Here is a 17266-nt window from a genome sequence, read left to right as displayed (position 1 = left end):
GCTCAGTGAACAAGCTCCTCCACATCAACCCAAACCGTTTGCCTCCCACGGACGCTGCAGATCCATAATCTGAGCTCAGCTTAAACCAAGACTAAGCATCAACACTTGGACAGCTGCTCTACTCTCACCCCTCCAGTCACCCTCTTTTGGCAAGATACTGACCATCCTATTTCATGCATTGCTTCAGAATAAAAAAATTCTCAACTCAGAACATTTAGAATAAAGCGTTGGCTTTGAGACAGAAGTTAATCCTAACATAGCAATCTTAACTCTTGCCACTAAACCATCACAGTTTGATTCTGGATAGGATGATTTTATTTTGTTTTTTCGAAGCTGCAGAGTGAATTAGGCAAATAATCTGCAAGCTGAATGAAAAATTGCTCTAAAAAGGTAAAAGGCTACCCTCAAAGCTATTGAAAAACCTACAAATGTGGTTTCAGAATAAGATGATTAATTATTACCTGTACAGAGTGTCAGGCAGCAGGTTCTCAAGAACATGGCTTGTACTTCTTCCCACAGTGACGAGCTGCTTTTCTCCATATTCTATATTATATCCAGTGATCTCTGACCCATGACAACACGGTTCCTCCCACTGAATTGCAAGGCACGTTGATAAAGGAAGAGAAATTTCCATTTGATCTTCTTCAAGTAAATGCAGAACGGCCACTGCTGCAGGCACCGACGCGGGGGTCGTCACCACGCCGGTCTCACCGAACAACCCCGCTCCAGCCACGTTCACAGCCTGAGAGACACCACGGATTGTCTGCTGAGTCTATGTTTCAATAACCACGGTCACCACACCACATCGTGCGGCCTTCTACATGTTATTAAAGGCAGTTTGGAAGAGAAGGGAAAGCTTCCCACATAAAATGTAAATACGGCCAAAATGTCTGGTGTTTAACGCAGCGCTAGGTCTAGATTTCATTTCTAGAAACATGTAGTTAGGAGGGACGAGGGAGAGGGGAAAGACTTTTTACCAGTTACCTTCGATATTGCATTACTAGGTGACAGCAGGTAATTTTATTCATCTCTAGCTGAACTTTTTCTTCCAACTGTACGTAGTTGTTCCTTTGCTTAGGAACACGTGACCAATGGCTGTTCATACCTGGACTCTGCAGTAGTATGTGGTTGCAGGTGTCAGACCTTTTACTTCATAGCTCTGGCCCGGGCCGGTGTAAACGATGTGCATCGCTCCTTCCACCTGTCCCCAGTCCAGCCTGTACTCGCTGACCTCTGCGCCGTTGCAGGCCGGGCTCTGGGGGTTTAAGGGATAAATTTACCTTCAGCTACTGCACACAGGCACATCCACCACCCCGCTGTGATCTCCTGTCACACCCGACGGAGGCACTGGAGGAGAAGCACTGGGGCTGAAACCCGAGGTCTCCTCCCCCACAGCCAAGGGCAGGATTTTGAGTTCAGCTTGTTAAAAGGTTTCCATCTAGACACATGGCTGTAACACCGACCAGAATTCTGAATGACTCACCATCTCTTACCACTTGGATGAACTAAATATATGATAGTTACCATACCATGAGGAGGATTCAACGTCACTTTATTTAGTTAAAATGGAAATTCACAGCTGACAAAATTCACAAAACCAACGTAAACCCCTATAAAGAAATGGGCTTCAAATATTCCACCTCAGCATTTTTTATTTCTCCCATTTCTGTGTGTCATACACGTGTCGCTACAACTCCAAAATATTCATTTGCGTATTATTGAGAATCACGAGCACCTACCTCCCAGGAAACTACAGCACAAGTTGCACTTTTACAAGTTATCAGGGGTTTGCAACATTGATCAGGGGGTCCTGGAGCCGTGGAGATCTCTGCTTTGTCGGAGTGTGGGCCAAACTGCAAGAAAGTATAAAGCAAAAACTGATGTAGAAACTCACAAGGCTGAAGAAAACAAATTATTTTTAACTTGATAGAGAAATAAATAGAAGAGTTCAGCGCTTAGTTTCACAGCAGCATTTAAAATTCCTTTCAGGCAGTTTATAATCTGGCCCCGTGCCTACAGGATATCTGTAATCCTCCCACTGCTACGGTTTTGTAACTCCTCCTTCCCCTCTAGTCAGGATCTGGCTTCCAGAAGCAGCTGGGTACTGTTTCAGAACGACTTTTATGCAACCAACATTTATCCCAACCTTGTCCAAACCTGGCATTATTTGAACACACCCCTCTCTACACAATACCCTTCCCACACCACCCATCTGCAGAGGCTACGCCAATTGCAAAATGTAAGGCAATTTCTGGAGGCACAAACTTTTAAGTGGCTATTTCACAGCCAGAAATGGAGGGTTTAGACTGCAAAGAAATGACTAAAAGTAGTAAGAGAATGTCTAGCACTAACTTGGGACGAGTTACCTTAAGTACCAACAGTAATGACAACAGAAATGCAACGCACAGTGAACGTCCCCTTAGTCAGGGACATTCTGTCCTTCCTTCAGCCCTAATTTAATGAATCTTCTTCAAATTATCTTTTTTTATGCTGTAAGAAATTTTGTTCCTTCAACAGAACTAGGACAGGACACAGAAGCTACAAAATATCTTGTGTTAAAAAAAAAAAAAAGAATGGATCTTGTTAGCACCGTGGTTACCCCAACTCTGTTTGCTGCCCGTATCCAGAAGCAGTACGTCCTCCCTGGAAGCAGATTGGTTACTACACATTCAGATGCCGGACCCTGGTACACTTGTCTGCGTTCTTCTTGGTCAGAGTTTGCCATCTCTACAATATATTCTGTAATGTCAGAACCTCCATCTACAGCTGGTGGGCCTAGGAAATAAAAAGAGGTTTTGTTTTTTTTTTTTCCTCTACTTATTTCACGAAGCACTTTTTATGTTGACAGTCTCTAATAAACCTTCTCAAGCTAAAAGGTGAGTCAGATGGGTTCTGAAAGCTAAGAGTGCTGGCTTTTATCCTATGTCTGAGCAGAAACACTTTATGAAACTTGCTTTTTTCCCCCTCAGATACTGATAGATTAGTTTAAGATGGCATTCATCAGTTTTTTCCAGATATTTTTCACAAATTTCCTTCAAAGAACACTGTATCTTTGTTGGGTTTTTTTTTTCATTATCTCCCTTACCAAGATAAAAATAAGGAAAGGAGGGCTGATTCTTGAATTGCCAGACACGTGTCAGCAGTGAGGTCGCCACCAAGCTCTCACTGGAAGCCATTTATGTCTGCTTAGGTCTCACCACATGGTTGCACACGCGCATGTCACCGTATCAGGGTGGTTCACAAGCTTTAAAAACCCAAATCACTAAGGACACGGACTACATCTGCATGTTTTTATTTTTTTTCCCCTGTGGAGAGTTCTACAGATTTTTCATTTGTGTTACGACTTTGAAAATCAGAAAAGTCTTTTGCTCAGAAACGCTGGCACTTACCCCACTGTAAAGTGATTTCCTTGGGCTTGGCTTTGCCTGCCAGGCACGGAGCATGACATGGTCCAGGGGGAACAGCTGATGTTGTAACAGTCGTAACATCAGAAGCCTAGCAGCAACACACATTATTTTAGAGTAGAAACACAAACAATGTTTCACTCAAACATGAAGAGAAATGGTTGTCAGGAGCAGATTTATTCTCATGTTTCTCACCTGGCTTTCGCCTCCTTTAGTGACACAATAAACTCTCATTCTGTACGAGGTGCCGGGCTTGAGGTGATCACAGACGTGTTCTCTCTGTGAACCACTGTAAAGGGTGTCCCATTTACTTCCTGAGGGAAGGATGAAAATACGCTACAAAACTTTTGCAAAAATCAACTCTGAAAATTCTCTCACACAACTATTAATAGTCAAGGCACAGAATCTAATATCAAAGATTACCCAGGAACAGGCACAACCCAACAGACACACATGAAGGCACTGAATGAGCGAGCACACAAGCTGAGCGAGTACTTAGAGATGGCTGCTTACCAACCGATGTGTCCGAGATTTCCAGAAAGTATTTAGAAATGTCGGATCCTCCGTTATCTTTGGGTGGTTCTGAAAGAAATCAATGCCTTAAAAGAAATTCTAGGAGATTTAAAACCAATGCGTTATTCCGTTACGAGCTTTTTCACAGACCGTATTAATTCACTATAGAATACATCCAAGTAGAAAGCTCGATTCAAACAGGAACAGAAAACTGTGTACTTCTATGTTCACAATTTGTTTTCCAGAACACTATTTTTTTTCTATTGTTCATCATGATTATGTCAGGAAGAGTAACTAGGAAAGTACTGCCAGCTTCAGGCATCACCTCTCATTTTTTTTAAGAGCACAGGGGAATTCTTTAAGCATTGCAGTAAATCTAGAGGCCGTTACAACAGCCAATAGCACTGTCTGCTTCTCAAAAACAAATAAACTAAAACATAACTTTTGTACTACAGCCCCAAAACAAACCAAGCTGCAATTTTTTTTGGTAATGTTAAGTGTTTTTCCTGTGATAAGGACAGCTCATGAGCCTGAGCTCGCCTCCAGTTTCCAGCCTGCCCTGCTGAGCCCCTGCAGGTACACAGGGGTGTAAGGAGCACCCCAACACGGCGTAAAGGTAACCTACCCCACGTAACCTTCACGCTGTGCGAGTGGATCTTGCCCTTGACAGCCGGTTTACTCGGTGGCCCAGGTCTGTCAGGATTGGTGCTGTGCTCGACCACCTCACTAGGGCTGCTTTTTCCTTCACTGTTGTAGGCAAAGAGCTGGAATGAATGGAATAGGTAATAAACGTTTTGTTTCATGGCAAGTAATAGCATAGTGATTTACAAAATTCTTCTGTGAAAAAAAACAAAACAAAACTGCAAGACAAGACAACAATTTAAAAGAAAACAAAATTAGCTACTGCAAAAAAATCTGGTTTGGATGATGATTCCACCAAAACCTAATGTAACAACAAAAGTACTGCAGGTCATTCTCTGCTGTCTCCATAGAAAGCGTCTTAGCTGTATGAAAGCATATACAGTCAGAGTTAAGTTAGGAACAAAATATAGTACAAACCCTAAACTTATAGGATGTACTCCTCCTCAGGTTTCTTAAAGTGCATGAGAGTTCATCTCCATTGTACTGTGGTTGGAAACCATAACCCTGTAAAGGGGGAAAAGTAAGAACACACACAGTCACTAATTTTCCACAAGAAAACAGAAAACAGATCACATTTTTTTTTTTTTAGCTTGAACTTCATCTTTGTTGCATGAATACATGCAATACGTGCCAACTGTTGGGAGTATTTTGCAGCATTTTATTTGAAAGTAAAACACAGAGTTCATGTTTTATTTAAGCACTATCAGGCTTTTTGCAGAACTAAGAAAACCCAGCACTTACAGAACCTTCTTCTTCCACGTCTAAAGTGTAAGTGAGAGAGTCATCTGAAGACACCCCGTTTGGGGGGCTCCACTTCACCGACAGCCAGGTCACTCCTGCTTCAACCAGCACCGGGGGCGACGGGGCTGGTGGGACAATTCCTGCTGTATAGTAGGTCACCGTCTCGCTGAACCCACTGGAAAAGTTGGGGTTTTATTAAAAAATGTTAATGATGGCAGACATCGCCGATGAGAAAAATCAATGATACAACACACTGAGTTCATTACCTCATTCCAATATCATTTTTAGCAGCTAATCTGAGCGAATATTTTGTTGAAGGAGAGAGTTTGGTAAGTTTATACTGCTTCAAATGCCCGTAGTAGCACTCTTTGAAGGGTCCATTCTTCCCCTTTAAAAAAGTCAGAACAACTTGAGTCACTTTTTGCATGAGGACTGTATGCTCCCTGCTAAGGTCAACTTCTTCACTCTAAATTTTCCTAAATTTAACCTATTCCTATTTAACCTATTAAGCCTAAATTTAGCCATTTCACTAGTTTAGTAATAATTAAAAAAGAGTAAGCTGAAAGAATGTAAAAAGCTAATGTCACAATGGCCATACTGAGTATGCTGACGGTAATCCTGAGCATTCTCCATAGTAAAACCACATTTTGATTGAGACATCCATTTATTTTTTGGCACCACAGTATAATAAAATGGTGATAAATGACTGCAGTTGAAAGCAAACCACATTTCTGAAGGTTTTTTTTTCTTAATTTGGATTACATTTCAGTAAGAAGTTCAAAAGCTGAGTGACATTTGTGACAGCTACTGAAGACACAAGCCAAATGCTCGATTTAAAGAGAGCACAGGAATTAACGATGCTCTGAATGACAAGAGCCAAACGAGGGAGTTTTACACTGTCCTCTCAGAGGATCTGAACTGTCCACCTGAATTGCTGCAATAGTCGTCATCCGATTCAAGCTTTTTAATTGGCTTGTCCCTTTAAAACTGTCTGGACAGTTGCACTGAAAATAGCTGATGTACCTAAGCAAAAAGTATTTTTAAGTATAATTGGTCTACAGATGTCATTATGATTTTTTTTTTTTTTTTTCACTAGAAAAGGTCTTACCTCATCCCATTCTAAAAGAAAATTAGTTATTTTGGAACCATTGTCATTTGAGGACTGAAAATAAAGAAACAATGAAAAAAAGTTAAAATCAAAACAGTTGTACTTTTCATAAAGATTTTTGCAAGTTAAAAAAAAACCACCCCCAACATTTTAACAATGGAATATAATATACTCCAACTGCCTTTTAAAACAAAATATTTAGCGTAGAGGTGAAAGGAATCTGCAGCAGGTGTAGAGAACAGTCCTCCTCTTCCACAGACACACTTGGGATAATCCCAAACTCTCCTGTGGGCACAGATGCACGTGTCCAGTAAAGTGGGTTTAGAAAGGGTAAAAACTAGCAGGTATTTTGGTATTTTAACTAGTTTAATTCCTTGTTCCCGATGGCTCTCCAGGCTGCTGTACTACTGCTGTTAATTCTGACAGTTTATAGAGTATGAACTTATGAATAGTTTTATTTTATGAATAATGCCAATGGTATTCTTACAGCTTTTTCCTTGTGCCCTTGCACTGTGCGTTCACCAACTGCCTGAGCAACATCTGTGCTTGTTGCTGACGTATGGGTTGGGAACTGCGCTTTTGAAATACAGATTATACAAATAATTTAAAGTCATTAAGCTATAAACTGCTTTCCGAGTATAAGCACAGTCATAAGGAGAATGGGGAAAGACAAGGAAACAGTTACCAACGAGTCTTTGCAGATACTGTATATATTCAGAAGTCAGAATAAAAAACTCAGATCTACAAACTAGTCGAAGAAATTGACTTTGAATGGGTCAGAGTAACTAGAAGAACTCATATGAATTATTATATGAGTTATAATGTTAAGTTACATCTATTTATGATCCAGGAATGCCAAGCAAACCCAGAACCGCTCTACCCTTTCCCATGCTGCCAGCTCAGGAGAGAACTTTCCTGCTGTTACTTAGAGAGAGCTGCCAGCAACTCATACCACGCTGAAGCCGTACGTGAAAAACTAAGTAAACACTGAAAGAAAGAAGAAACGATCATGACTTCAATTCTCAGTCTTAACTAAGCAACTGAAAGCCAACACCTAAAGTACACGCTAAGCTACTGACAGCTGACTTCACAGACCACGTGAACACACCCGACCGCTCACCTTCCACTGCAGACTCAGGCTGTTCTTGGTTCTGTTAATCAGCTTCGGCGCAGCAGGACAGTCTGGCTCACAACTTTCTGTGGTGAAACTCACTAATTCTGAAATGGATTCTTTTATGGAACTGCTGGTTGCTGAAACTCTGAAGAGAGGACAATCAATTAATGTTGCTACTGCATTACCACCTGAATATTTAAGGAGAGAGTTGCCAGCTTTCACCACACATTTCATCACAAGTGGGTGGCTGCAACAAGCCCAGCCTGCTGATGTTAGAGGAGACAAGTGCCTGATCACTCTTCTTTCACATCACTGATTCTAAAAGACAATTCCAATGTCTTTTTGTTTAGGAAGAAATAACAAAAAGTGAGTCGATGCTGTCGCTCCAGGTTCTAGCAGGCGATGCCCAGGAGCACTGCTCCCCGCCCCGTGTTCAGGGATTCAGCAGCGTGACGGAGCTCACGTCAGTACTTACTGATCCTAAAGACTCCATCTGGCATCTTTCACTTACAATTACTACCGATCACAGCGGGGATATGGTAGTGATGAAATACAGGTGGGAGGCACAATGAAAACTACAGCAAGTGTTACCAAATGGTAGCAGAATACCTGCCTGAAAATTAACCTTTTGCTAAAAAGGCCTTGAGATTCAAATATGGACAATGCTTGTGCAAGAGCACAGATACTAAACCGGGCTAAATCAGCTCTTCAGGCAATTAAGTCACGTTTATCAGTGCAATTTTTTGAATGGGATAGAATCTCTACAACAGTCACGCTCAATTATGTTTGTTTTTGAAAAGCAATGACTTGACCGGACATGAGGAAAAAATGTTTCCCAGCAAGAGTGGTCAGAGAGTGGAACAGGCTGCCCAGGGAGGGGGAAGTCCCCATCCCTGGGGGGGTTTAAGGGTCATTTGGATGAGCTGTGGGGGATGTGGGGTAGGGGAGAACTTTGTAGAGTCGGGCTGAGGGTTGGACTCGCTGATCCCGAGGGGCTTTTCCAACCTGAGTGATTCTGTGACTCATTTTTCAGAAATCCTGTCTGGCCGAGTGAATTGTAGGTAAAAGTTGGCCTGTATGGAAAGCAAGACCACAAACCACACACTATGCTGCATGGTGCAAGCAGAGCTGTGCTGAGTATTTAACACACTCAGGGCTCTTTTGCAGTTTAAGAATAGGAATTTGCTTCAGTTTACTCAAAACTTGTGTCCTTCTGTGCCCAAGTGCTGAGGCTCTCCCTTCTGCTGCTGGATCACAATGTTCTCCTGGCTTGTTTAACCAGCTTGTCTTTTTCCTGGCCAGTTAAACACCCCCAGTAACCCTTGTTTACTCTGCGTGGCAATTCTTGAATGTCACGTCTCGTCCCCTCCTAACACAGCAGCTAACTTCTCCCCATTTCAACCAGTTTCCACCTCCCTTCTCGTACTGCTACAGAAGCCTGCAGCTTAGAGAAGCAGCTTTACAAATCAAGCTGATAAGTCAGACTTGCAAATCCATGTTCAAGGCTAAATTATTTTATTTACCACTGCCTTCAGCCTACAACAACCTCTTCCACTGAGTCCAATCTTGTTGCAAAAGTACCACAGGAAAACTTAAAAGTTTGTATTTGAGAAACATGGTAAGACAGAGAAGATAGTAGGGAAGAAAATGAGGTGACGTTTTAATGAAATTTGAAGATAAGTAGGAATTTAGATAGCAACAGTAGTGTCCGTAGTATGATATTTTCCCAGAACATCCCTCAAGTTGCTTTTTCGTGAAGCCACAATAATTTTGTAATTAACACATCAATAAAAGCATGAAGTATTTAACTCCCGGCAACATACCTGGCATGATAATCAGTTGCTGGTCTGAGATCAGGAATTGTAATTGTTAATTCTTCCCCACTGTGAAAAGGGGAAAAAAAAGAAAAAAAAAGAGTTACAGCTCTTCCTTACACTTTAAAGGATAAAAGCTTATTGAAAAGCAAAACCACGTAGTGCACATTTAATTTTCACGTTTTCCATTGTCCATGTAACTCTTAGTGATATTACTTAAAATTTATTTCATGTGAAGTAGGTAGGTCTGCAAGTCAACAAACAGCTCCTGATAGAGAGATTGCTGATTGGTTAATGGTTTTAAACATCGGTATTGTGCTTAAATGAAGAAACTAAACTTACACATAGACAGATTTAAATTTTCCATTTTTACCACTGTTGGATATTGCTACTTCAAATGTAAATGCTGCTGGACTATGACTATGGCTCTCTCCATTCTGTGAACTAACTGGGAGATTCCAGGACAGAACGGCTGATCTTGCTTGTATATCAGAAACCTATTAAAAGCATAAATAATGCAAGTAAGTTTGCTTTCTGTAATAAAAGGTTTATTAGTTAACAACATGGTGTCGCTAGTTTGCCTATGAAGTTCCTCACTGGAGGAATTCTTTACCTTTGTAGCGGAAATATCGAGTCATTATTTGAATTGAAATTATTTTCTCTTTTCATTTCTAAAAATACATTAAAGGATTTCCCTTCAAACACTACGCAAACATACAGACACATTACATTGTCTCAGTGTATGAAGAGAAAACTTCTATTTCACCTGCACTGTTTGCATCACGCATTTGGAGCAAATTTTCAGATTTGGAGTCTTCAACACTGACACCAGATCTCTATTTAGGCACAGATGGCCTAAATTTCTAACTCTATGACAGCTCCCTCACATGATGATCTTTATTTAACCACTAAGCTATAGGTGAGCAAGAGGCTCTGATTTTTAAGTGCTCATGACTAAAATTTTTAGTCTTAAGTTTTTTGCTGTTTCATTCCCATCCTCCAGATTTTCTCTGACAAAGTCAACAAAGCCTTCTGTTAGCATGAAGTACAGATGTCAGAAGCAACGGTGAAAACACACTACCGTGACAAACAACAGCTAGAAAGCTGGAGCAAAATAAGACCATGCTTACTGTACAGATAACGCAGAGGGTTTCATATTAAGCATGCCAAGATCAAAAATATCAGTGCAGTTTTAGCCTTTAGCCATTTAAATTAACGTCACCAGACTCCAACTTCCTAAATAAGCCTGTAAATACTCAAATATTTGCTCCAATTTCTAATCGTAACATAAAAAGATGATCTATTTCTGTAAATTTTATTCCCAATATTCTTAAATCCTCTATGCTGAATGAAGGGTGGTCAAGAGTGGACAGACTTCCATTAGTTTAGCAGGTTTGTGAGGAACTAAAGCCCTCACATACACGAGAAATGCAGCAGGGGGTATATTCTCAGCCTACAGACTGGGAAACTGAGGCAAGACAGACTGTTTCAGAAAGTTGAGAAATAGTGAGTTTCCATAACATGGTTGCCCTTTCCCAGCTATAAACTCTGACAACTAAATACATTTTCTCTATTAAAAAAACCAAACCATTAAGAAAAAGAAAGAGATCAATAAGATACGTTATTTTACAGAAAGTATATGCACAGAAAATAATGGTATTTTAAGGATAATACTTACGACTGGCTTGCCAATGCTCAAGTGAATATCACATTTCTTGGATTCTGTGTCAGATTCTGAAATTTCAAATACAAACCAGATTACTGTAACCCCCCCCCGAGTAAACGCGTCTGTTACAAAAAATGCCACCACAAGATGGAGTTCGCCTCATTAGGACTTTAACAATAGTACTTATTGTGCAAAGTTCATTTCCCCTGTTTGTTTTGGCTGCATGAGGGGTAGAAACATGAACTATCCAAAGCTAACAGTGTTACAAAAACCCTTTTAGTACATCCTGCACAAAGGGTGTATTTTCCTAATCTGAGCATAAATGGGTTTTCTGTGACAACACAAAAACATTCTTCCAAATATGAAAGGTGTTAAAGAAATGACAATAAGATTTTATCTCTCTGTTGTACGTGCTTTCCTTGAATTTCTATTGCAAAACTCTTAGTCTGGGCACAATCTGGAAGAAGCCTGATTAAAACTGCACGCTAAAAATACCTATCAGTACCAAAAGGGTTACACCTGAAAACTGAATCCTGTCTTTACAATTGTCCACGCCAAACAATTCAGGATATTATTCTGCCTGCAAATAAAAACATTTTTCCCCCCCTCCCATAAATCTGTATTAAGACAACTCTTTAATCAAGTGTATTTCTTGTCCTTGAAAGAAGCTGGAGAAAAGCTTTCCACCCCTTCTTACTTCCTCAGACAGAGAGTTCTTTTATTTCTCTAAGCAAAGCATCAAATACAACAGTGACAGAGATGAGGACTAGATCTTGCAGCTTAACAAGACCACTTGGATTTAAGACACACACAAAACACTAAACATTTAAGGAATCATGATAAGGAACCGTGCATTTCAGCGACACTGTTACAAACCAACAGGAAAGACAAAGATATCGGACACAGTGTATTTCAGTATGTGCAAGTAAATAGCCATAAGCCATTAAAAAGCTCATTTATTTGAGCAAAATAATGCACTGAACTGAAATTACAACAGCAACCTGTACAGTTGCTCCAACCTTCCTATTTCTTGGAAGTTTTAAGTAACTGCTAGTTTTCTGAAAAGTACCACAAAGAATGACACAAAGCTTTTATGTAAGTACCCACAGGTCGTTCTTACTTGGTATATTGATCAGTCCTGGGTCAGGAAAGGTAGAGAAGTAAACAAAAGGTTTAAAATTACATCTTCCCCAAAACCTTATTGGTAAATCTCAAATGAACAAACCTGACATTACTAAGATTTCTAGAGGGGAAAAAAAAAATAAATCTAAATATAATGAAAAGTATTTCAGGCTTTCTCTAACCCTGAACACGCAAAGAAATCTACAAATTAATTTTTTTCTGAAACTATTTTGCAATGAATTTATAGCGTCTTCTGTTAAAAAAAAATAAAACTAGGGTTTTTTTTTAACCCTTTCAACAGAACCTACCTCCCATCTCTGCATCTGGACTGCCCTTTGTTTTTCCTATCTGCTTCTGCTTTAGTGGTCCTCCTGCCCCTTGCTGTCCCTTTCCATTTCCATTTGGAATTGTTGCATTGGGAGAATTAACAACTTTATGTGGTGAAGATGGAGGACTGTTAAGTTTATTGTTAGTATGACCACTAGCTTGTCTGTCTTTTAGTCTTTTCTTCAGGTGTTCTTGCATTTTGAGACTCCTTTCATCTCGCTGAATGAAGTTTGTCCTTCCGTGAGAACGAGGTTCTATGAAGAAAGGAGAACTTATTCCATTAGTCAGTACAATTTAATTGACATCCGAGTTAGGAGAATAACTACAGTAACCACCACGCGCTGCACTGCTGACTGGTAGAGCTCCGTTAGACTTCAGGAACTTCACCCGACACAGTTTATGGACTGGGCTCTGATCAGTGTATGAGCACAAAGATCAGGTAGAAGAATGAACCTGGAGGTTTAATTCTTGTTTTGACACGTTGTCAATGCTAGTTAAATGCTAAGACATGCAAAATATCTGCAAGCAAATTTCCATTTTTCCTGTTTAACTCATATCTAACCTTGATTTTTTTTCTTTTTCTTAAACATTATTTTTGATCGCTTGCTGAGTTTAGGGTTTGGTAGCGCTTCTTTGGTTTGCTTGGTTTTTTTAAATTTAACTCTACAGACCTTTCTCTTTTGTTAGCTGCTCAAGATTATGCCTTACAATTGCCTTTCTTCCCTGATATAGCCAAACAGTCACATTTTCATAAGCAAATTTAGGACCCAAACTTCTTAAAACACAGCTTGGGTGCTACTGAATATTCTACCCTAAACATGAGCCGAAATAGCTTAATTACCAATTTAAGCTTGAGAGAGATAGCGAATGGCCTTACACAGTCTCATTTCTTTCTGTGTTAAATGCCTGTTTCCATAATAAGGCTTACGGCTTGGCTGAATTCAGCAGTGACCCGTCCTCCAGGGAAGTATTGCTTCATTCACATTTTACATATAGAGTGGATGTGCACTTCATTCTCCAACGTGGATTATTATGGGTTTTTTGGTTTATATAGATTTTTATTTTCTTCCCAGTCATATTTTGTCTCTGTCTAGTCAAAAAACCATATTTATCGTATTAAATGCATTTTCAAAAAACTTCGTGCCCAGGCTGTGACAAAACAGGAGTTTTGGCGAGCTCAATTTTAGAGAAAGGTCGAAGGAATCATTGTGGCTTTTACAGTAACAAAAGGAAGGATCCATGAAAAAATATAGAGTGTTAGAACACTGCTAAGTTACTGCTTTTTCATTAAATCCTTGAAAACAGAATAGCAGAAGACTGAAACTTTATACAATGATACTCTGTGCACGTAGAGAGCCTTCAGACCAGGCTCCACGATACCTTACACACAAGTGTATTTTAGGACACCCTGTAACACACGTAAGGCTCAAGGAGCCTAATAACTAGCACCAAAAAAATCACAGAAACGTGTCAAAGAGCTGCTGACAGAAGTCAGACAGGCCTTCTCGTCACCACCCAAGCTCTCACCTTGTTCTTGAAACACGTGTGGTGGTGGATGCTGGTGAAGGAACTGCGGCGGCAGCTCTCCCGTGCCAGGAACCGGGGGGTACACTGGGTGAGGGGGGTGGGGAAGCAACGCGTGGTGATGATGCATGTAATGTGGCACATGCGGAGGAGGAGGAGGAGGAGGATGCATGGAAGGATGGAATTCAGCTGAGTGTGGCAATACCACCACTTTACGAACGCCGTTTTCTTCCACCACCTGTCGTGCAATGGAAGAAACTGAAAGTTAGTACAATAACAATCTTATAAATATTGTATGCTTAATAAAGTATCTCTAAGGTTAAGTTTATACCCACAAGCTGGCAGTCAGGGATATACACAGCGAAATGAATTCCAGTGGAAACCCAGCATGTGTTACTGCAAGGAACTGGAGTCTGAGGCAGTCAGTTTCGCGAAGCTGCGCCTCACACGCCAAAGTGCTCAGCAATCTGTGTTTTATGAATAATGCATATATTCTTCTCAACTTTTCAACAAGGAACGTGAATTGATCGGGGTGTGATTCCCTGTCTGCTCGTAATTACAGTCAGAAGAGCTGCTTTAGACCACATCCTGAGTGACAGGGCGAGTGCACGCACAAGTCGCCGCCCGCGCCGCGGGTCTGCGTACGCCTTCCTCGCCCGTGGCAAGTACAAAGTACTACAAGTCAGCTCCGCTGGCCTGTGCTATGATCCAGCCCAACCCAAACGTCAAAATATTTCATGTTTGCCACAGGCTAAGAGAATTCAGACAAGGAACCTGTCTGCGTGTCTGAACACTAGGATAAAAAGATGCTAAGACGGCGCATGCATATGTATGCGCATGCAGACTTCGAAGCGTGTGTCCTAAACTGACAATATATAGGCTCCTTCTGGAGTCTACCTCTGCCAGTGAGAAATAAATTAATATCAAAATGTACTGCTTTTCCTACAGTAAATTTAAAGTACGTTAAGGTCTTATACAACAGCTCTTCTCTAAACCTTAAAACTGAGAAGAGACTTTGGACAGAACACAGGTTTTTCAAAGACAAGGTCAAAAAAAAAAAACCAACACCAGAGCAGGATTCACAAACAGACATGTTAAACAGTGATGACACTGAAGTAAAAAAATGCCCAGTTTAATCTCATCTTTAAGACACCCTGAACAGACAACCAGAGGCTGAGGTTTACAGGGTCCTTTCTCCAGGCAGAGTTCACAGCACAGACAGAGAACACCTGCACTGCCTTCTTGTCATTCTGGGGTTATAGCCCATTTTACTCATCTGAGGGATTAGGTTTTCAGCACCTACAGTTCTGATGGGGTCAAAGGCTTCTGAGTTGACTGTCAAAGAAATCATCTGGTCATATTCCAGTCTGCTGCTTCTGTTACAATACAGAAGTCCACTGGCATAAAATTCAGACTGTATCTAACAAGAATTCTGACTCAGAAGCAAACTAGACTGTATTAAATCCTATTTAAAGGCAGACAACAAATCAATTGCTTTCTCTTCTCCCTCACACAAAATATTAAAGAGGTACGAGCGGTGTAATCGAAAAAGAAAAATCAATGATAGAAAAATGTTCAATATTAAAGGCAAGCTGACACTTAAAAATTCATCAAGTCTCAGTAGGAAAACCAGGCATTTTTCTTAGATCGGTTTAAAATTAGTCTGCAGCTTCATGCTTCCTTCCTTCTGCATCAGTCATCTCCTCCGAGTTGCATTTAAAAATACAAATCACAAACGCTATTAGGCAGGGCCTTACAGTGCTTTGGTATTAACAGAGACGGATCATGTAGTCAGCAGAAAATATTATCCACGGATGCAAGCGGGGGGCACATCCCAGCTGCAGGCTGGCATACAAAATTGAGATGCAAATTTTTTTTTTTTTAATGCAGTCCATGAAGTAAATCATACAAACTAGAATGTGCTCTTAAAAGATTTCAACTTATTTATGTCACCTTCTGTTACTAAAAATATACACAATTTATATTTGCAGGCATTTAAAGAAAGCGTTTATGCAAAAGCAGGCCGTGTGTTTTATCCCGTTGGGTCCTTCAGGATCCTCTCTTAAAGCATATTTAGTTTGGCTATAAGAAAACACTGTAGCGTTTCCTAGTTGGCCAAGAAGGCATTACGGATGTTGAAAGACTGCTTATGCCAAAAGTACATTTTGAAAAGCTCCTCGGCAAAAGATAGAGCAAACTAATGAGAAATTATTCTGCTGAAGGGAAACAGAATGTGTCCACTCAGAAAGTGCTATGACAAAGTTCAGCTGTGAGGCGACCTCAGAGGCAGCCAGACTTTAAATAGAAGAAAAAAAAAAAATTACAAGAAGTCACTTAAGACTAAGCTTATGCTGAATACACTTTGTTCTAGAATCAACGTGGGGGGCTTTTTGGGTTCATCAAGGGAACTAAATACACCACTTGAACCACATTACATTGCATAACGTGCACACGCTATAACATACACAAGTCAAAACTCACAGCAAATTTGGATGGCTATGTTAACTCTTTTATGTGTATATTAAGCAAGAACACATGGCATAGTTTGGGGTAGACGGGATACATTAATACAGTGAGACTTTCACATGATTTCACAGTTGCTTACGTCCCCGTTATCCACTACTGAACCGTTTCATTCCACTTTGGCAGAAAGCAGCGTAACTATCCCTGGGCTCCTCCAGATTTGGGAACCGTAAGTCTCATCTACTGACAGGAACAGTGTAAGTAACCCAATCTCTGAATAAAGTTGATTTCAAACTTGTCTAACCCTGTCATAACGATCAAGGGAAAACAAAACAAAACACCGCCACCCCCCCCCCAGTTTTGTGTGACAACAAACACAGAACAAACGTATTTTTCAGTTTGTACACCTCAGCGTTTGCCAGTGCTGTGCACACTGTTTGCACTGAAGATTCAAGTTCGTATTGATGCATAAATTATTTGGGGAATCTTTCTTCAGGGTCTGCATGAAAGTACCTACTTATAATAGCAGAAGCACAGAACGCAGAGGCAGCTGTATGTGAAAAGACAACTGCTTGGGGAACTCAAGAACATACAGTTACAAGGTTTTTCAAGCCTACTCAGAAAACTCCCGATTTTGAACATCACTAGAAAATGAGAAACAGTCTGTCCTGTTTAAACATTTGGTTTTAATTAGTTTCCTTTAAAAATACATTAATTTAAAAGTAAATTGAACTGGTAACTTCAAATATCTCTAGTAACAGTTCAAAGAGCGCATGCAGGTCTGATCTGTTATGACTTAACAACACAGAGGGGTGGAAAAATCAGCGA

At 40.4% G+C, this 17266-nt stretch overlaps 1 protein-coding gene across 4 annotated transcripts in view; it reads right to left on the bottom strand.

Annotated features, from left to right (window-relative positions):
* The window catches only part of LOC141964680 (fibronectin type-III domain-containing protein 3a-like), a 50230-nt gene that overhangs the window by 6625 nt on the left and 26339 nt on the right, over positions 1–17266 (bottom strand). For all 4 annotated transcript variants that reach the window (XM_074915355.1, XM_074915356.1, XM_074915357.1 and 1 more), the window contains 18 exons: positions 13979–14213; positions 12433–12705; positions 11015–11070; positions 9679–9833; positions 9346–9405; positions 7529–7667; positions 6409–6462; positions 5567–5688; positions 5301–5475; positions 4977–5063; positions 4543–4681; positions 3918–3986; positions 3600–3718; positions 3390–3495; positions 2600–2775; positions 1740–1853; positions 1106–1255; positions 462–742 (listed from right to left, as the gene is read on the bottom strand). In XM_074915355.1, coding sequence (XP_074771456.1) covers positions 462–742; positions 1106–1255; positions 1740–1853; positions 2600–2775; positions 3390–3495; positions 3600–3718; positions 3918–3986; positions 4543–4681; positions 4977–5063; positions 5301–5475; positions 5567–5688; positions 6409–6462; positions 7529–7667; positions 9346–9405; positions 9679–9833; positions 11015–11070; positions 12433–12705; positions 13979–14213 — 2510 coding nt within the window. The remainder of the gene's footprint in view (positions 1–461; positions 743–1105; positions 1256–1739; positions 1854–2599; positions 2776–3389; positions 3496–3599; positions 3719–3917; positions 3987–4542; positions 4682–4976; positions 5064–5300; positions 5476–5566; positions 5689–6408; positions 6463–7528; positions 7668–9345; positions 9406–9678; positions 9834–11014; positions 11071–12432; positions 12706–13978; positions 14214–17266) is intronic.

This window comes from Athene noctua, chromosome 11 (genome assembly GCF_965140245.1).
Source record: "Athene noctua chromosome 11, bAthNoc1.hap1.1, whole genome shotgun sequence".
NCBI lineage: Eukaryota > Metazoa > Chordata > Aves > Strigiformes > Strigidae > Athene > Athene noctua.
Note: the sequence above shows the minus strand (reverse complement) of the source record. Positions and strands in the feature narration are given on the sequence as shown.